This window comes from Cygnus atratus, chromosome 24, assembly GCF_013377495.2.
Source record: "Cygnus atratus isolate AKBS03 ecotype Queensland, Australia chromosome 24, CAtr_DNAZoo_HiC_assembly, whole genome shotgun sequence".
NCBI classification, from domain to species: domain Eukaryota; kingdom Metazoa; phylum Chordata; class Aves; order Anseriformes; family Anatidae; genus Cygnus; species Cygnus atratus.
The window spans coordinates 6,070,746-6,090,689 of NC_066385.1; the positions used below are offsets into that span (position 1 = coordinate 6,070,746).

The following is a 19,944-nucleotide window of genomic DNA, read 5'->3' on the forward strand; positions in this document are numbered from 1 at the left end:
GAAATAAAATTGGAAGCCACTGAAAAGAAGTAAAGCATTGTTATTCCTTCTCTATTTCAAAGAGGTCCTAAAATTAATCTGACAAGTGAGACATCCTGGGACAGCCACGTATGAAATGTTTCCTTCCAAAGCGCAGCATGAGGAGAAGGGAGCGTTACGCAGTGCCAGAAAGTTTCGTGAGTATGTGCAAGCACGGAGACACAGAGAGGGAAAGAGGGGGATCGTGCTTTCCATGTAAAACAGGACTCAGACCAAACAAAGGTCACGGGGAAGCTCATCAGCTAGAAAACCGAGTCAGACAGGGGTTGTTCTTCCAATTACTTTTTGATGTTGCTGCATTGTCACAGGCTGGAATGGTGCTACACCCACACACCACCCCCTGACTGCAGAAGTCTCCTCACTCGACTGCACTCAATTCTGGCACAAACTTTCCAGGCAACAAAAACAAGCAGCAGTGAGAACACCTTTGTGCAGCCACTGTGGATTTCGTGTCTTTGCCACTAGCTCTAAGAAACAAACATAAATAAGCACAGGAACTAAATCAATGAGCAGTCCTGATGTTCACTCGTGATCGGCTCAATACTCCCAGTTCCTACTTGCTTTACTCAGTTTATTTCTCTGAGTTGTGGATTCAGCTATAGCAAGAAGTTCACAAAAAAAAGGACAGTCAACAGAGAGGAACAATATGAAGCTCTTAAAGACAAACAGAATTTGCAGATCTGCATAAACAAAGAAAACATACAATACAGATTCATCCACAACACACAAAACAGAAAAGGCTCCGCACGCTTAATAGGTCATAAAAAGTAACTAGGAACCCTATTTTACAACAACAAAATCTTGACTGTCTTATCTATTAGGTTTATTCAACATATTTGGCATTTTCACAAGCATTCAGCATGACAGAAGTCAAAAGATTTGGTATTATGGGACAGTGGGGAAAAAAACAAACAAGGGAAATGCCGAGAGTTCTTCAGCACTGGAACCTAATTTTCCAAACTCCAGTGTACAGCAGTGGTTTAATACACTGATTTGTGTTTATTTGGTGACAACAAACACCAAACTGCACACAACAGCTCAACTACAAAAGCAGTAAAAAAAAAAAAAGGCAAAAAACAAACCTTGCCTTCCATACGATTTTTTTTTTTTTACATCCTGTCATTCATATGTGAAGACAAAAAAAAATGTTCTTCGTGCCATATCAATCGTATCACACAAAATACACCTACTAGGTATCATTACAAGTCTCCAGGATCCCCTTTCAAAACCGTTTTCCTCCTGTTGCGTACAGCCAAAACGTATACATAGGTAAGTTCTTTGCAAGGACTGTGCTCTGATCTGACAGCAGAGCACTGAAGAAACATTTGCTTCATGTTGACAGCACGATTCTCCTTGGTACGATCTCATAACAAAAATACTTGCTTCCAAAAGATAAAAAATTAATTTTTAATCTCGTATAATTATACTATATGTGAACACAGCAAAACTTTAAAGAAACAGAAATGGCAGGGCTCCACAGCTCATCGTTATGAACCAGAACAAATCAACTAATACCTAAGCAGCGGCAGGCAGCTCCGATTTCACTCTGCACAGGAACTGGCTGCTTTCAACAGAAGCTCCGGGGCGCAGCCAGGTGCTCTGTGGAGGACCAGTGACATCTGGTGGCTTCCTGGGACAGACCAGGAACTCCCTGAGGTTTCAACACAGGCTCCCTAAACACAGCATCCTAAGTTAGCTGCTCTGGGACTTTTGTTCTTTTTGTTTTCCTATTAAGCCACTGCCACTGCCAACACAGGAGTGAGCTATGCTCAGAAGAATGTGCTCAGCATGCAGTTTCCCCCCCTCATCAAGTTAAGAAGTTGCCATTCCTGAAAGCAAGGGAAACGAGGCCATCTTTGAACTCTTTTGCTCACAGAGAGTAAACCGTAATCTTTATATCTGTGTCTTCAAACACTTCCCCAAGTATTGCTGAAACTTTATCCCAATCCAAGCGGTCAAGTCCACACCCGATCCTGGAAAACAAGACACCAAAACAACTGTAATGAGCTCTTTTGGAGCATGCTATGAACAATTAGCCCTTCAGGCAGCTACCATTTATGTAGCACTAACTCAACTCACCACAAATCAACATAATGCAGATAAAATATGGCAATAACCAAGCCCGAATGTTTTGCTATCATTTAAACCCACTGGGAAACGCACGCTTCATTCACACAGTTGAATAAAAGTTATATTGAAGTGGATACTTGAACTCTTATCTCATGGTAGGGAATCACGTCTCAAAAATCCTTCTACCCGAGCAACGCCGAATTACTTATAGCACACTGACTGGCTTTCTTACTTGGGCATGGAAATGTCCGTAACTCCGTTGTTTAGGCAGTGTGTTTTCATGGCTTCTAAACTCTTCCGCATATCCTCATAAGTGGGCTTATGAGAAACTTTCTTCTTTGTAATCTAAGTATAAATATAAAAGGTCAGTTGTGCTTTTGGTGTGATCACTGCAGCTTTTTTTTGTTCAAAACATGCTCCACCAGACTCAGAGACTGTACACCCAGATTTGCTACTACTGAAGGAAAAAAGAACTACACTTCATAGCTTGAAGCAGTATAAATTAGCAGCTGATTCTGTGAACTTCAAAGTATAAACATGCGCACACAAGGAAGCTTGGCTTCTCCTCAAGGAGGGAGACTTGAGTAATACATCTCACTTTTTTTAGAAAAACATACTCAAAAAAACCCTCCCAACTCTTAAAGCCCTCGTTACAATATCTAATACAACTTGGTTACAGGGAAGCACTGGAATCCTGTCCTCCTCTTACCAGGTAGTAAATATACCGGTCATCTCTTTGGAGAACTGCCACCTCTCCAGTTTTCTTTTCTAAAGGGAAAAAGAAAGTGTTATTTTTAAAACAGTTAAAAGTCCACTACATAATCATCCCAGCAACCCTCATAGCTTGGAATACCCTTACTGCTGGGAATCACTTAGCCCTTAAGCTCCCACATGTCCACCCCGCACGTATCACTCACGTTGATCCAACAGCTCCTGGACGCCCCCAAACTTTTTCTTAAAGAGAACAGCTATGCCTGCGCCCATGCGACAGTCCTCACTGATGCAATGAGCCAAGGCGTCCGTCTGGGGGCACGAGAAAAGGTCTCCCTTAACACACTTGATCTGAAGAACAACACAAACACAAGTGGGAAAGCTTAGAGGGCAGACTATGATAACAAAACACCTGCAGCTAGGCAAGCCCATATGATAACACCTGCGAGGCACTGAGCTTAAGATGCCATTTACAAGTAAATTGATTTAGTATGAATTGTGAACATAACAAGCAGATAACTTATCTTTTCTACAAGATCAGCTATGAGAATCAAGTGCCAGCTCAGCAGTTCATTTTACACAACTGATAAAGGACAATTATGTAATACAGAGTACAAGTGGCTTACTGCACATCCTCAACACATTGTCAGTATGTCAGTGCTCCATACACCTAGACATTTAAACACCTAAGCTCTGTGCTGATGTAAAAGACGCACATCACTGATGGAAGTACAAAAGCGCAGAAAAATTAGCAAGAACTTTAATATCAGTCACTCTGCTCCCCAAAGCTACGTGCTACAACCACCTGTGATGTTATTAGGGAACAAGAAGGTCTCTTTACAGAGACATGCATCACAGCAATAGCCCACATAACCCATTTTCTACGCACTCGCTCCCCTTGCTCCTTGAAGACCTGGGTGGCCATGGTAACGTGGGCTATGGTGAAGACTCCTGTGGCTAGAAAGATGACAGAGAGAAAAACAGTTATTAGAACCCCAAACTAGGCAATAAACTCGTGTGACAGAAAGCGCAGGGCTGACTGCCTTTATGGGCCACTGTAGGCAGACAAAACACCCCCTTGGGAAAGGAGGAAGAAAAAAAAAGGAGAAAAGCAGCAGCGGGGGAGGGTGGGGGTGGGGGTGGTGGAGGGAAGCAGCCGCAGCACCCCACAGCTCGGCCCGTGAGGCGCCAGCAGGCCCCAGCCCGGGGCTAACGCAGAACCAGCACCCACGGGCCTCGGATCCTGCTCCGGGCCGGAAGGAGACCCAGCAGGGGGAAACCCCAACGGGCAGGGCGTGAGGAAGGAGCCGGAGGAGCGGGGCTGGCGCCGCCCCGAGCCTGCCCAGCGCTGCCCACATCGCCCGGCCCAGCCCCGCTTCGCCGCTAGGCCGCGCTCAGCCTCACGCACAAAATGGCGGCCGCCGCCCTCCCTCTCGGCAGCCTCTCTAGGCAGCGCGGAGGACCTCCCTCTCTATGGTACCCGCCCAGAACATTCCGCCGGCCGCCCCACGGCGCACGCGCGAGGCGCTGAGAGGCGGGGCGGAGATGGAGGCGGGAGGGGGGGGGTGGAGCCGGGGCGGCGCATGCGCGCTGCGGGCCACCGCCGCCCTGCGAGCCGCCCTCCCTTCCCACGGCGCATGCGCGGGGGCCGCGGGCGGGCGGGGCCTTCCTCCGAGGGGGCCACGTGCGGGAGGCGGGGCCGGCGGGAGGCGGCTTTTGTCCGGGGTTGGGCGCCATTTTGCGCGGAGGCGCTGATTGGGCTGCGGCGGGCGGCGGCGGAGCCAATCAGCGGCGGGGCCCAACCGGGGGAGCGAGGCCCGGGTGAGCGCGAGCAGCCAAGATGGCGCCCCCAGCGCCCCGGGCGGGGCCGGGCGGGGGCAGGGGGCCGGGGGCGGCGGGGGGCGGCCCCGGGGCAGGAGGGGGCCCGGGGGGACGGGGAGGCTCCAGGGGGACGGGGAGGCCTCAGGGGGAACGGAGGAGTACCGGGGGGACTGGAGGGTACCGGGCAGGAGGCTGCGGAGGGCACCGGGAGGTGCTGAGGTGGTGGAGGGGAAGGAGCGGGGCAGGCCCGGCCCGGTGCAGGGCCCGGTTTCCGTCCGTCCCTCCTCCCGTCCCTCCTCCTGTCCCTTCCCCTCTTCCCCCGTAGAGCCCGGTCGTGCCCGTATGGGGCCGCTGGGGGACGGTAGGGCTCCGCCCTCGGGAGGGGGAGCTTTGTAGTTCCGCAGATATCCAGGGGTAGGGCCTGAGGGAACGGCCTCGAGTTGGGCCGGGGGAGGTTCGGGTGGGGAATGAGGAGACATTTCTGCTCAGAAAGAGCGGTCAGGTGTTGGGACGGGTTGCCCGGGGAGGTGGTGGAGTCCCCGTCCCTGGGGGTGCTCAAGGAGAGGTCGGGCCCGGGGCTTGGGGACATGGCTCAGGGGGTGCTGGTGGCAGGGGGTGGTTGGACCAGATGATCTTGGAGGGCTTTTCCAACCCTAATGATTCTAGGATTCCTGCTGGCCCAGCTGTGCGCCTCTTCATCTTACTCCTCATCCCCGTCTTTCCCTCCCCGTCCCACTACCAAGGTGGGCAGGGGGCTCCCCCCCTTCCCCTGGGGGTCCCAGTGCCAGGCACCAAATGGCGGCCGTGAGCCCACATCTGATGGGAGCTGCCCCCAGGGAGCTGCGGCCCCGCTGAGGAAAGCCCCAGGGCTCAGGCTCTTCTGCCACACGGTAAAAACACCCCTGGGTGAACCTCCCTGCCTTGAAAGTTGGGTACGGAGACCACAAACAACACACGGGTGCCACACGTTGGATTCTGTTCAGCAGCGCGAGACGAGGCAGGGGCGTCTCTGTGCTGGTGTTCGGTGAAAGCCTGTCCGCGGCTTTGTGGGGGCGGCTGTCCTCTGCTGGCGTCCTTTGAGGACTCTGATCAGCCCTGGAGAGCTCTGCCAATTCCCTGACTTTCCTCCAGGGTGGGACACGTTTCTTAACGGTGCTTCCGTGCTGACTAATTCCTAGCATAGGGAACCGCTCCTGTAGGTTCAGTCACACATGAACATGTGAATATGTGAATAAAATGAGCTCTGAAGTCATCTTCAGTGCAGGCAAGGGCCCAGTGAGGAGGAGCTGACAAGTGAGCTCAGTGGGAGGAGCACGCCCATTGAAGCAGAACGCTGATCGTTGCGATGTAACTTTGGTAGAGTAACGCTGCTGCTCTTCTGCTTTAATAAAGGAAATCGGAGGACGATGATCCAGCACGTGTAAAACCTTCTGTATGTAACACCGGCTAACCGCAGCTTGTGCAAAGAACTAGGACTGCGATGCTGCTGTTTTTTTTACCCTAACAAGATAGGGGCTTGACATGGGGGTCTGAGAAGAAGCGTTCCCAAATAGACGTATCCCTGTGCTTAATTTGGTGTTTGGTGTAAAGAAAGCCAGAGAACTTTTGGCAAATACAGTTTAGTGGCATCCTGTGCTTGTTACTGAAAAACCTTCCGGAAGAATGAGATGTGGGAGCTGTTTCCTGATAGCCCCACAAACATTTAGGGCAGAAATTAAGTATGTTTTGGCAATCTCTGGAAAAACTGTTACTAAATGGGCCAAGGATGGAGTTAATACTGCATCCAAATGAAGTGCCTTTCTGTCCTGGGACTCGGAGTATCCGTGTGATCTCCAGGGTTGGTGTTGCTGCATCCGAATTGTGAACCACAGATCTGATTCTTGCTCTACTACAGCTGAGTATTATGGCCCCTGTAGTAAACCTGCTTCTGATCTGTTTTGTTACATACTGTTTTTTGTCTTTCTTCATAGTTACGCAACGTTCGGTGTTGACACCGAAGAAATCAGTGGTGAATAAAATAGTTGTGGTTTTTATAAGGTTACAGGAGTAAGGTAGCGTTGCTAAAATAATGCAAGGCACTGAAGTACAAAGGATATTGGAAAGTTAAGGAGCAGGGAACGTGAGCAGCGTGGTTACATCGTTACAGCAGTTACCGCAGCGTCTATTACAGCTAGAGGAAATTGGGGCTACGTTTCATATGGTTCTTTGAAAACTGAAGGGGCCTGTTGCTTTTTTTTTGTTGTTGCTTTAGACTTGGAAGACGGAAGCCATACTCTGCTTTTTCACTCGAGCAGCAGGTACATGCTCAGCCATAGGTTAAATCAAGTACGTCATTAGAAGTAGCAGTAAGAATCCTTCCTTTGTTGATCCACTGAGAAGAAATGTCAGGGAGAAGGAGGTTGTGGAACCCAGTGTTTTATTTCAGCTCTGTGTTCTCCGTATGGCTAGGCAAGAGTCCAAGAAATGAGAGGTCTGCTGTCTGTTTTCAAAATACAAGAAAGGAGGGGGAGAAGGAAGAGATAAAAGGAGGCAGTGCAGTGGAGTTGGGGAAGGAGAGCCTGTGTCACTTCGCTTTGTTGAAGTCTCAAAATCTCGTTCAGTTTTGCACCTGACCATTGCATTTTGTGATTTTAAGAGCGAACGCCCTTCTCCTCCACCAGTAAGTACTGTGGGCAACTGTCCATAGGCCGGAATATGCTGAGTAAAACAGGCAGCTTTATAGCTATTACTTGAAGATAATTACAGAATTGAGTTTGAGATAACAACGTGTTTTTTACATAAAAATTCCAGCTTTGTTAATAAATGAAAGTACGGTGCCACGAAGGAGATAAGTCCTTGGTGAAGCAGCAGCTCTGACTGTGCGACTGCGACCAAGGCGTCACCTCACTGGTAGCAGGTGGTTTGCTTTCCAGCTACCGTAGGGTGATGCTCATTTTCCAGCCTTGGGACAATTATCACATGCTTTTTTTTCTCGCCTTGCCAGCTACACGGACTGAGGTGTGCCTTGTTCAGCGTTGGAACTGAAGCGCTATGGAGCAGTACACAGCCAACAGTAACAGTTCCACAGAGCAGATCGTCGTGCAAGCTGGACAGATTCAGCAGCAGGTATGGGAAGTTAAAGTGGGTGATTTGGCACTGCCAGTGCTGAGTTGCAAACCTGCTTCTTCTCAGAGTTCCACAGAATCAGCGAGATGCTTCATGATACTGTCTGGATGTGTGCTTACCTGACTCGTGTCAGTTGAGCAGTTTAACATTGAGTTGTGTTATCACTGAAGTCAGAGTAAGTAGGCATTTTTTTTTTAAATAAAAAAAAAACAACACACCTACCTGTAATTTTATTAATTTAATTTTATAGTATATATTGTCAAATTTCAGTGGAGTAGGGAGTTTGCAGACTAGAAGTGATGTGAAGAAAGTAACAAATCCTCTGAAAATGGAGGAAACAAAATCTTAATCCAAAGAGTCAGTTGTCTGCAAGGAACAATGCAGATTTCCCCCCAGATTGAAGTAAATTTTGTTCGAGCCAATAGAGCCTTCTTCCAGCTTTCTCAAATAGAAATCCTTCAGTTTAGTACTACAGATAGATCAAGATGAACACACAGCACAAGAATTTGGGGGAAAGCAAAATAACTAAAAGAAAACCACCTTGCATCTTCGGATGAATTCATCTGTTCCAGAAAGAACTTCCTAGTTTACATGTTAGTGTGCAGGCTGTTTGGTTGGGTTTTGTTCTGTTCCGTTTTGTTTTTAAGGCTTGTAGGTTTTTAATGTTACTAAACTTCATCCATTCACATAGGATAATACATTTTCAGATGAGCCGTGCTGTTGCTGAATTTTTGTTGCATCCTGTGTTCATTCAAGGCAGGAGGCGTTTCTTAGTTGGTCTCGCATGTGGATGAAGCGCTGGGTTATGTTCCCAACGAGACGTACTTTGCTTTGTCGTCAGCCTATTTGAGGGTTTGATAGCTGGGACCAGCTTCTCCCACTGAATTTAGTTGGAGAAGAGGATTATGGCTAAGGATGGAAAATGACAAAATAGAATTATCGAAAATACCTGCTTCCAGCAGGTAACCAAAGATACCTTTGGTTTTATTGATACTTTGTAGGTAAAGGGCATTAAACATACATGAACTTCTTTCGTTTTAGTTCATACTCTCAAAGCCAGTGTTGTACTGTACATGAAATGTTTTTCTAAGATACTTTAATAGGCCAGCTGTAGTGCAGCTTTTAGTAGAGAGATGTCGTACATCTCCCCAAAAGCTAACGCAGTTAACGTTGATTATTTTGGGACTCTTACTGAAGAGGCTAAAGATAGACGAGGCTTTTAGATTTAACTGCTCTTGCAACCTCTCAAGATCATCCTTCAAGGTCAGTGGTGGGAAGATGATGATGCAGAGGTGACACAGATGAGGCCTGTAGTCTTTGCTGCTCTTCTGTGCAGGAAGAAATGTGTGGCCTTTATTGTAACTAACAAGTCTGGACAAAAATCTGGAACGTTTTGCAATAAAAAGTCGAGCAGTGAAAGGAGACGTTACGCAGAAAGGTAGGAGTCTAAGACAACGAAGCAGAGATTTTTTTAAGTTCTGCAAAATGATCTCACGTGTTCTTTGTAACTGATTTTTGTTTGGGATGTTGAAGGCTGTCAGCATCATACGCAGGTCTGCCAGTGTTCTGTTCTTAGATCTGCTAAGTATAATCACATTCCATATGTTCCGAGAGCAGCATATACGAATTCTAAAATTCATCCTCTTCCAGCAAAGTGTGGTTGTCTCTTGTCTGAGCTGTGCATTTCCATGTTTCAAGCTATTCCTGTTCCTATTCCCAGCAGCAGGGTGGTGTCACTGCTGTCCAGCTGCAGACTGAGGCTCAGGTGGCATCCGCCTCAGGCCAGCAAGTCCAGACCCTCCAGGTAGTGGTGATCTCTCTAATTGTGTTTATGTGAGCACTGCATGACTCTCCCCATCACCACATATCTAATGCTGTGTTTTTTACAGGGTTTGAAATAGGGGCAGGAAAATTGGTGGCCAATACTATGTGCTTGATGTGAGCTTTCCATAAAGAGCAGGGGTTAGGGCTTTTCATTGGGTCTCAGATGCATTCGTGAATTCCAGCCGTTGTAATTCTGAAAGCAAACAGTGGTTGAAATGGGACTCAAAAGGAAATAATAAATAAATAAATAAATAAAAAACCTAAGATAATGAACTCAAAAGATAGAACTGAAGTGACGCAACCCAAAGATTTTCTGTGCTTTCAAGATTGGATTTCTGGTACCCACCGTGAGTAGTTCTGTGTCTTCCCTACGCGCAAGGGACAGAGGTGGCAGATGACCCACCAGCTTGAAGAGTGAGACTTCTTCAGCTGTGATTGGAAAAGGTACCTGGGGATAGCGATAGCTCCTGCAGGACTGAGATGGCTGACGTTTTATTTATACCTGAACAACACGGAAACCCAGGAGTATGTATTCTAACAACAAATACATCAGAAATTGGAAAGAAATACAAGGTCATTTCAAACCCTGTTTTGTTTCAGTTGAAGCGTTTTGTGTCTTGCAAGCATTCACAAATGTCACTTTATTAGCTCACGGAGGAGATTTTTAAAGGAGTTGATAAACCCAGGACAGTCCTAGCAATTTATTAGCGCATTGTTCACTCAGTATTTTGGTTTTGTTTGAGGCTCGAATGGACTTGCCAGGTGTAAAGTTGAACACAGCATTTTTTATGTTTGGAGTTGAAACACAAAAAGCTGGCTGACTTAAATTGCTTGGGTCACTGTGCCCTTCCAGTTCCCCCCACCTGTTTTTGTTGTTGTTTTTGCTTGCTCTAATGCATTAACAAGACTCCTGGAATGTACGTTTATCTTTCTGCTTACTGGATGTAGTCCTGCTGGCTGCTTCTCTCTGGCTGACACGAGCATGCTTTTATCTCTCATAATTCAATAAAGTACTACCAGTTTTGCTAGTGACTCCGATGTGATAGTAACGAGGTTGAGGAACGGAACAGTGTAGCGGGGGTGTGGGGTGACCTGTGAGGTCCCAATATTCTATTTAGCCTGCTGGTTCTTGAGGTCCCCCTGTGGTGGTGTCTGGAGGTGTGTTAACATGTAACTCACTAAGGTATTTCAGCTATGTGAAGTGAAGATTTTTTTTTTTTGTAGGCATTCAGAACGTGATGAAAATCTGTGCCGATATTTAGTCTGGTGTTCTACAGCGAGAGTGGTTGAAGAGCAAACGTTCAGTATTGCCTGTTCTTGAAATCTACAGCTCAAAAACCCAAGAACTCAGTGACTTTGTTGTTTAGAAACAAAAACAACACAACTTGGGGCATGGCTAAGCGTGATTACCTATTACCTAGTTCGTACAACTCATCTCACATTTCAGCTTACTGTAGTCTCTTCAAAGATTTGTTTTGGGGCGTTTGGGGAATTAGCAGGTAAGGGTGTTTAAAGAGAGAAGTTTCCCCTTGCCTTTCTTTTCATTAGCCTTTTTCCTAGTGGCCAGTCGCAGTGACCTTTAATGCAGAATTTAGAAATCTGCTGCAAGCCTTGTTGGTCCAAGACGTGGCCGCTGCATGTGTTCTGTTGCTCTTCCTTACTGAACTGCGTTTTGTGCTGTTACATGAATAATTTCATTTAGTAACCATGAGAAGATTCTCTGAGAATATCACCTGCTATAGCTGCTGGTTAGGAAATGGAAGCGGTTTAAGCATGTAATTGGAGAGAGTGGAAGCTACTGCAGGGTCTCTCTGCCAGAGTGGCTTATTTAGAGCTCTTCTCATTAGGAGCCCCAGTCAAAGATTAGTAGTAGTGATGTGGTTAATGAAGTTTCTTTTACTGCACTTTGCTCTCGGGCTGTGCATGAACGTAGTTACTGTGTCTGAAAAAATTAGTCATGCCTTTCCTGCTTTATTGCAATTAGATGGGAGGTTTTGGTTGGACTGCAGCAGAAAAAGTTAATTTAAAAAATCCAGCAGCACAGCATGGAAAAAGCTTTAGAAACTAAAGGTGTTATTGCTGGTTATCAGCCCAGGTTAGGGACTGTGGCTCGGTTTCTGTGGTCACTGCGCTCCGATAGGTAAGCACTCATCCTCACGTGGCAGCCGCTTTAGGTTCTGGTTTCACACCACCAGACATTTTCATTGTTCTGTTTGTGTTTGTTTTTTCTTTCTTTCCTGTTTCCTAGGTCCAGGGTCAACCGTTAATGGTGCAAGTAAGCGGAGGCCAGCTGATCACATCAACTGGCCAGCCGATCATGGTGCAGGCGGTGCCTGGGGGTCAGGGCCAGACCATAATGCAAGTCCCGGTTTCCGGAACGCAGGGACTGCAGCAGGTGAGATAACCCTAATTTTATTGAAGATGAATCGCAGAGAATGAACCGTGATGTTCTTACCCGGTCAGATAGAGTGTGTTTGCCTCAGCACTGTTAAAATAAACTGGGCAGATCTGGTTGTTTTCCAGCTGTGGGTCTGCCACCGTGAGCTGCCTATTTAAAAATGCAACTAAAATGTGCTTTGTGCTTGGTTTTCACATTGTAAGGGATGGTGCAAACCTTTTAAGTGCAGTCCATCAAGATATAGCTAGAGTTTGGTGTGTTTTTTTTCACTGACCATTACAGTATAGTTGGTCTGGTGCCTATTCAATTCATGGCTAAGAAAGAGGATTTTTAAAATTATTTTTAAAAAAATGAAGCTTCCTGAAGTAAATTCTTGTCCTTGAGTTCATCTATTATGTGATGGCTGAAGGTGCATTTAAACATTTCCATTGCAAACAAAGTAATAGTGTAGAAGGAAATCTGATGATTTTATTAGAAACAATTATTTTTAAATACTTAAGACAGCTTTTAAATTTCAGCGGGTGCTCAACGTGTGTTCTCCCAAAGTAAGGGAAGAACTGTAATGGCAGCTTAATGGAAGTGTTCTAGTGATTAGAGAATGAGGTTTAGGAATGAAGTTCTGCACAGTCCAGGAAGGCACACGTTGTGTTGGTGTCTTGAGAAGTTTATTTAGTTACTGTATTCAGTTTCCTTGATTGAAAGGCAATATTTTTTGGGTTAGGTTCTTTACAGTCTGGTTGTTGAGGAAAGTCTGTAACTTGTTTTTAAAGCAGAAGCGACAAACTATATTCCAGTTTCTCTTTTTGTCTCACAAATATTTACATTGATGGAAAGACTTCTCCGCAAAGCTGAAAATATTTTTATATATGCCCAGGAGTATTTCTGTATGCTGGATAATTAACGCTCTACAGATACTTTAAATCTTGCTCTTCTTTTTTTCTTTGACCTGAGTATTGTTATTCCTAGTTTCATGTGAGTAATTTATTTCTTTGACCGTTTTACTGTGTAAGCAGCGGAGGGTTGCTAGGGCATGATGACACTGGCATGTTACATTTCCTCTGTTCTGTATGGTCCTGACAGCTGTTGCATCAGTGACTGCTGTGTTGTAGAGAGGAATTAATTAAAACTCTTCATTTTAAAATGGAAAAACAAGAAGAATCAGTGCTTTCTTTGTAACAGTAAATCATCCTCAGAGGTGATGTGGTAATGCTGAGGCCAAGGAGGGAGAAATAAGAGGTATAGTTAATGTTCCTTTCTGACTCTTTCTTCCACAGATTCAGTTGGTCCAGCCAGGTCAGATTCAGATTCAAGGTGGGCAGGCTGTGCAGGTACAGGGGCAGCAGGGCCAGACCCAGCAGATCATTATACAGCAGCCACAGACTGCAGTTACTGCTGGCCAGACACAGGTAACTGCACCAGCATGAAAGGGTTTTCTTGAGAGGCGTAGGAAGAGAAACTTGACAAATGACTTAAGATGTGGTTAAGTAAAAAGGAAAAAATATATATTAATGTCGAGGAGAACTTGAGAATAAAGTTAATATTTTTGTAGTGTTTTCATGCATAACTCTGGGACAGAATGAATAGACTGCATGTTTTTATCCATCGTGTTTCTGTGTATTTGTTCACGGCTGTCTTCATCTCTTTGTTGAAATTTGACAAAGTATTGCTAATTTCATACTTGTGCCATTTTGTGAAATAGTCTAGTCGTACCTGGGTTTTCTGCTATTTTTGTTGTTTAGGACCAAAATTAAATTTCTGAACAGACTAGCTCTTCCTTTAACATATTGCTAGTGAGACAGGAAACCTAGAACTTGTTTCTTTGAATATTAAGTACTGCAGTGTTAGAAAAAGTTCATTAAACGTGCTTCAGGTACTTTCTCTTCAATTCAGTTGGTTTGTGCTCCATCCTATTTCTTTATGCTGGTAATAAAGCAAAAGAAATACATGCCTGAAACATCATAAGCACTGTGTGTTAAGTCAGAAATTGTGAAATTTGGGGAAGAAGCAGTTTATAAAAGTTACTGTGTTCTTTGTTTTGTTTAGACGCAGCAACAAATAGCAGTTCAAGGCCAGCAGGTAGCACAAACGGCTGAAGGCCAGACCATAGTCTATCAGCCAGTTAATGCTGATGGAACCATTCTCCAACAAGGTAGGAGCTTTGGTGCAAAAATTCAGGACTTCTCCAAATCTGTTTTATAGATTTTACTGCCTTGTAATTATTGTCAAAGAAAACAATGAGTTGCAATGTTGGTTGGTGATGCTGTGATTGTTTTGATAGGAAATGTTGTCATAGCGAATGGAAGAAGAAAAGTTTGTTTTTATACAGGAATTTAGGAGGTAGTTTTTTCCCCAGAAAAGTCAAAAATTGCTTTTTTCTTCGGCAAGGTGTAGTAGAATAGAAACACTTGAGTTTGCTTTTACACTTCAGAATACTTACCTGAGGCTGGGATTCCTGTGCAGATGCAAAAAATACCAAGCATGAGGACCAGGTGATGGAATCTAGTTAAGAACTCACAATGCATTTCTAAATCCTTTTACATCTTATGAAAGGGTGAATGAGTGACAAACAGAAGTGGGACTAATGGTGTTCCCTTCTTTCTGTGTGCGTGTTTTTGTTTTTTTTTCTTCTTTTGTGTTTTATTTTCTTAAAGTTACAGTCCCTGTTACAGGCATGATCACCATTCCAGCGGCCAGTTTGGCTGGAGCACAAATTGTCCAAGCGGGAGCCAACACCAATACCACCAGTAGCGGACAAGGGACTGTTACAGTGACGCTGCCAGTTGCTGGAAATGTCGTCAACTCAGGGGGAATGGTTATGGTATGTATTTAATTTTCCATTGATCTTTTTAAAGGTTGAGCTTTGAGGTATCTGTGCGCAAGCCACTATCAGAGATTCTTGTCAACTTAATATGGTCAGGCTTCTCAGTAGCTACCAGGAGATTAAATGATACAAGTTTTCAGTTTTAGTGGCCCATTTCCTATTGCGATTTTTGTATTCCTGTACTTCCGTTCTACTACAGCAGTTGAGTTCAAAAATCTAGAAGCTGAAATTCCAAATAAGCTGTTAACTAATAAGCAGACATTTAGAAGGATTGAATAGACTATTGCATTTCTTGCGGATGCCTTTGTAATGTTTTTTCTGATTCATACGAACACATTTTCTGCCAGTTCTTACTTCTTTGTAGTGTGATACCTTTTAACTTGAACTTTACAGTTCATCCCCACTAGATGTCAGCATCTCTACAAGTAATAGATGTTTAAGAAATGTTATGAAATTACCATATAAATTAAATAAGTGATAACCAGAAAGAAAGGGAAATGATGGCATGTCGTGGATGCAAATTGTACAAGAAGCAGTAACGTGGTCATAGAATTGTACATTGTATGGAACTTCTAATATTATCAGGAAAAAAGCAAACGCTGATGATTTGTGATTGATTTGTTTAAATTTGTCCTGCAGTTTGAGAACAACTGTATTACTTCTTTCAATTTAAGTAGGTACATTACCTGAAAGAAAACCAAACCCTTTCCATTGTAAACATTTTATTTTGATTATTTTTGCATTCACTTTTTGTTCCAACTGCAAGTACTAAAATCATTCTCCTCTGTATAGATGGTACCTGGAGCTGGATCAGTACCAGCTATCCAGCGAATACCTTTGCCTGGAGCAGAGATGCTTGAAGAAGAGCCCCTGTACGTAAATGCCAAACAGTATCACCGGATCCTTAAGAGGAGGCAGGCACGTGCGAAGCTTGAAGCAGAGGGAAAAATTCCCAAAGAAAGAAGGGTGAGAACGTAACTCAGATCTGATACAGGGTTGCTCTATGGGAAAGGCACAGAAAAGCACCTCTACCAGAAAAATAAGGATCGGAATCACAGTATTTTTCAAATTTTCTTGTTCATAAGCTACATCAGAGTAATTTTTTTGCGTCCCTTGTAGTAGTAGTACTTCTTTTCCATGTGTTTAATTGTTGAATAGGTATGTAACTGTGTTGCAAACAGGCATTTACTGTAAGTGTTTTATCTCAGGGGTGGGTGGGGAAGGATGGGATCCAGGTAGGCTCTTTTAGTAAGTCGTGAATTTCCCCTGCGGTCTCATTTACTTGGAATTACTGAACTAGGAAGTGCAGACTGCTCTCATTACTTTCCTCTTCCATACTGTGACAGAAATACTTGCATGAATCTCGGCATCGTCACGCCATGGCCAGGAAGCGAGGAGAAGGTGGACGGTTCTTCTCACCAAAGGAAAAAGACAGCCCTCATATGCAGGTAAGCAGAGTTTTATCTGTCCTTTGGACAGATGACACAATTCTTATTTATTCAGAATGCGCTTTAGGGGTGTATTTCTACTGTTTTCTTTGTTCTTCTTGGGAGCTAGGCTGCTGACTGATTGAATGTAGTAGGGTAGAAATAACAATTGTTGCTAACTAGTGCTTTAAAGCAGTCCTGTGGCTTCAGCGGAAGAGTGTTTCTCACTCTAAAATGAAATCCTTCCCAAATACCAGAACCAGACCTAGACCTACCAGCAGTAGGTTTTCCCAAATACCAGAAACAACACATTATTAGGAATTATTAAGATTTATATATCCCAGTTCTCTTACAGTGGCTTATAAAACCCAGTAAAAATGTGACCTGTTTGGAGAACAGAAGAGGAGGTGTTACAGGAGTATCTTTTATTGAAATAGGTGTGCGATTCTCTGCTGTCACAGAAAAGTGTATGACGTGCATAAAATACATGACTTGTATTTTGTATCTGTAGGATCCATCTCAGGCCAACGAAGAAGCAATGACACAGATGATCAGAGTCTCCTAATCACTGCTTAAAGAAAAACGTAACTGAATTCCTGTCCCTTCTGCAAGTCTGTCCTACCTTACCAGTGTATCAAGCAAGTCTTTCAATGGGACAATCGCCATATCACAGCCTATCCTTTTCTACAGAGCAAACACCACGTTTTCAGTGTGTGGTCAAGATTTTAACTGCAGTTGACTCAACAAATAGAAACTTAATGACTTTCTTGGTATACTCTTCTGATTCAGCGCAGGGATTTCCAAGTCTGACTGCTCATGCCTTTTCTTCTTTACAACATCTCTTGCATTAAGATTGGCCATGGTGAGAGTGTGCCACTGACTGACCAGCAATAACTGGCATGCTGAAGCAGGGCCAGCAAAGACCTCGTGGAGTTACGGCCCTTCTGTACAGAGACAGAATCCAATTTATAGCAACCAGCACTGATGTGACTACACCACAGTACTTTGCTTTCCCAGTAGAGACTTGTTATTTACATCCACTTCTTACACCTTTGGACCTAACTGTCAACTGAACTGTTCACTGCTGTTGCATTTGCACTTGTGAGACTGACAGAAACTGAAGGGGGTTCTCTTAAGCTCTACTCTGTAAAATATGTAAACAGCAAGCTCTGCTCTGGGAAAAGTTCAGCCATCAAGTCAAAATAATAGAAATAGTTCGAGGTTATTACAGGACTTGATTTATTGTGTATCTGGCCCAAGAAGCAAGGGGAGAGGTTTGTTGATGTGAGGATAAGGATTTAATTAGTAAAAGCAATTTACTGGTGTTTTTTGGTATGTTTATTGCTAGCAGTTGGTGCTTTGGAAGAAGAGTGGATGGTAGTATAAAAGGATTAAAACTTCCACGTGAATATCTTCCAAAGGACTACTTTTTTTAATCTTTCTTCTAACCTGCCAGTCCAGTGCATGGTTTCTCCAAAAGAAATAAAATCTGCAGTCTCAGTGATAGCACTTGACCATCTTTTTGACAGTGTTTCTTGATGTCTGTTCTAAATCAGTTCTAAAAATTCTCTCCTATGCAGAGTGAGGGTTTGTTTCATGACAGCAGAATCTCAGGACAACTCAGCTCATCCTGATGTAACTGAAGGACTGTTAAACAAATGAAGGCAGATATTGATGAACCTTTCAGGCTTTTTACAGACTATCCTCTTAAATAAAAATTTAAAAAGTGGCACTTAAGGAAGGAGGAGTACTTGTGTTTTTAAAAAAAGGGATTTTCTAACCATATTATCTCCCTGTTACATTTTTCTCATTTACTGAAAGCTTATGGCTAGAAGCAAAACGGTGGAGAAATCAGCAAGTGCTAAAAGGCTGGGAGGATACAAAAAGACACAGCTTTGACCATTCTATTAAGATAAAAGAGAAATACACTAAACCTACAAGGATGAAAAGATGGGAAGAAAAATAAGAGGAAGGAAGGAACAGAAATGTGGAGAAATGTTAGATGCTACACTGCCAGCAGGCAATCTGGGAGGCAGAGTATGCCTGCTTAGATACTAAGGAAGACAGTGTTTTGATCAGCCACCTGTAAAGTACGTAGTGAAAGTACAGAGAAGAAAAGCAGATTTGGTATTTACAGTTAGCTGGATTTTTTTAAATGAAGTTCATTCTCTTCTGAACTTGTAGCTCGGTGTTCTTATCCTTACTACATCTGACGCAGTGAACTGAAACTGAGAAATTCTTCTGTGCAGGGACATCTGCAGCTACAGGAGGAGGTGGAAGCCTAGTTCCAAATCTTTTGTTTTGAATTTTGTCTTAAATTATATTAGTAATCCAACACTCTTCTCACAAATTTTACATGAGGGCTTTTTCTAACTATTCAGAAAGCATTGATGGCATCTTTGGTGCCTTTGGTTGCTTCCGCCTTAAAATACTTGGCCAGTTGGTGCTTGTTTTCTTCAGTTGGCAACTACAAAATCTGCACCTGGCATTTCTTGTGAGGTCACCCATTTCAGGTCTTTCAGTGAAGGAATGACAACTTCTGCTTTAGTTGAATTTGCAGCATTATTGTAAATACTTTTTTAGAGCATCTGTACATTCTGTCAGTAGAATATTCATGTGCTGAAGTAAGACAGCCTCTCCGTAACATTTCTGCTCTTCAACTGAGAGCTGATCTCTGTCCTGGAGAGCCCCCTCAGACAGCTGGGAGTTAGAGAAGCAGAGATTATTGCTCTGACATATTAATTCTTTCTCTCCCTCCCTTTCTTTTTTTTTTTTCTCTTTTGTGAGTAATTATGTCTTTTCTTAAAGAAGTTCTAAACTTCTTCAGAACAGCTAGAACTTTTTTTCCCAGTAAGCCCTTCGTATATAGGTTCTCTGATCTGTTGTTGTAGAAAGTGTATTAAGGCCTACGGATTTGTGTTATTTAGGAAGTCTTACTGTTAATGCTTTAAATAGCGATCTGAAAGCCTGAATGCTACTGTCAGGTTTTTCATTTGCTTTAGGTTATGTGTGTTCACTTCTAAAAGTAGTGTTTGCTTGGCGAGATTGGAGGTATCAGTCAATGTGATTGACCCATGCTACCAGAAGTCTGCTTTCTTTTCCTGGGTAAACTTGTTAAATTGGAGACATCACCAAGTTCAAACCTCTCTAGTAATTAAATGAGAATTCTCTGTGGATTGGCTACACTTGAGCAAAATCTCCACTTTGGGAGTGCATAAAGGATGAGGATAAAAGAACAGGCTTGGGGAGAATGTGAAATGTGGTTGATTGACCAAGGAACACTGGAGCGGTGAACCTATCAAAAATGAAAAAAAACACTTGTACACGAGTTCAAAGAATGAGATGTAGAAAATGGTCCTCGAGTAATGCTAAGCTAAACGGCTTCAAGGCTTTGCATGTTAAAAAGAGGGGAGGGTGGAAAAAATGTTCATGTGAATGGGTGGGGGGGGTTACTGAGATTTGCGTAACGTAAGGCAAAGTTTGTATATAGTTAAAAGTTTATAATTTTTTTTTATATAATGCATTTTTTCAAGTGTATTTTGGTCTTTAATAGATGCAATTGTAAGTACTGTGTACACTATCCAGCTAATAAAAATTTATAAAGCAAGAACCAGCTTTGGCTCCACTATTGCGTCCTTCTGCTCCTTGCAGTCCAGTGGCAGGAGCGGCAGCGTGAGGGCAGGCAGCGGTTTTGGCACCGTCGAGGCATCCTGAGGCAGCTTGGCCTT

At 43.9% G+C, this 19,944-nt stretch overlaps 2 protein-coding genes across 31 annotated transcripts; one reads left to right on the top strand and one right to left on the bottom strand.

The window, feature by feature from the left end:
- Positions 1–840: 840 nt before the first annotated feature.
- OARD1 (O-acyl-ADP-ribose deacylase 1) lies at positions 841–4,919 on the bottom strand. 4 transcript variants are annotated; one of them, XM_035569107.1, is made up of 6 exons: positions 4,823–4,919; positions 3,710–3,777; positions 3,027–3,171; positions 2,819–2,877; positions 2,342–2,454; positions 841–2,012 (listed from the first exon to the last, which is right to left on the bottom strand). In XM_035569107.1, the coding sequence occupies exons 2-6, from the start codon at positions 3,743–3,745 to the stop codon at positions 1,910–1,912; spliced, it is 456 nt and encodes a 151-aa protein (XP_035425000.1). In that variant the 5' UTR covers positions 3,746–3,777; positions 4,823–4,919; the 3' UTR covers positions 841–1,909. The 4 variants fall into 4 exon arrangements, with proteins under 4 accessions (XP_035425000.1, XP_035424998.1, XP_035424997.1 ...); XM_035569105.2 differs by lacking the exon at positions 4,823–4,919 and adding an exon at positions 4,229–4,302; XM_035569104.1 differs by lacking the exon at positions 4,823–4,919 and adding an exon at positions 4,052–4,265.
- Positions 4,473–19,826, top strand: NFYA (nuclear transcription factor Y subunit alpha). 27 transcript variants are annotated; one of them, XM_035569082.2, is made up of 10 exons: positions 4,473–4,641; positions 7,625–7,746; positions 9,467–9,550; positions 11,819–11,965; positions 13,243–13,374; positions 14,012–14,117; positions 14,638–14,786; positions 15,582–15,755; positions 16,136–16,237; positions 16,728–19,826. In XM_035569082.2, exons 2-10 carry the CDS (start codon positions 7,672–7,674, stop codon positions 16,779–16,781), a joined length of 1,023 nt encoding a protein of 340 aa, XP_035424975.1. In that variant the 5' UTR covers positions 4,473–4,641; positions 7,625–7,671; the 3' UTR covers positions 16,782–19,826. The 27 variants fall into 27 exon arrangements, with proteins under 27 accessions (XP_035424975.1, XP_035424990.1, XP_035424987.1 ...); XM_035569081.2 differs by having other exon boundaries at positions 4,494–4,641; positions 9,470–9,553; XM_035569076.2 differs by having other exon boundaries at positions 4,496–4,641; positions 14,620–14,786.
- Positions 19,827–19,944: the final 118 nt, after the last annotated feature.

Bases quoted from the DNA above. Each gene is read 5' to 3' on its own strand.
- OARD1 (XM_035569103.2), bottom strand. From the start codon at position 4,178: ATGTGGGCAGCGCTGGGCAGGCTCGGGGCGGCGCCAGCCCCGCTCCTC. The intron at 3,778-3,985 runs GTGCTGCGGCTG...TCATCTTTCTAG, and splicing joins CTCACGGGCCGAGCTGTGGG to CCACAGGAGTCTTCACCATA. The intron at 2,878-3,026 runs GTGAGTGATACG...TTTTCCCTTTAG, and splicing joins CCAGGAGCTGTTGGATCAAC to AAAAGAAAACTGGAGAGGTG.
- NFYA (XM_035569073.2), top strand. From the start codon at position 7,672: ATGGAGCAGTACACAGCCAACAGTAACAGTTCCACAGAGCAGATCGTC. The intron at 7,747-9,466 runs GTATGGGAAGTT...TCCTATTCCCAG, and splicing joins CTGGACAGATTCAGCAGCAG to CAGCAGGGTGGTGTCACTGC. The intron at 16,238-16,727 runs GTAAGCAGAGTT...TTGTATCTGTAG, and splicing joins AAGACAGCCCTCATATGCAG to GATCCATCTCAGGCCAACGA.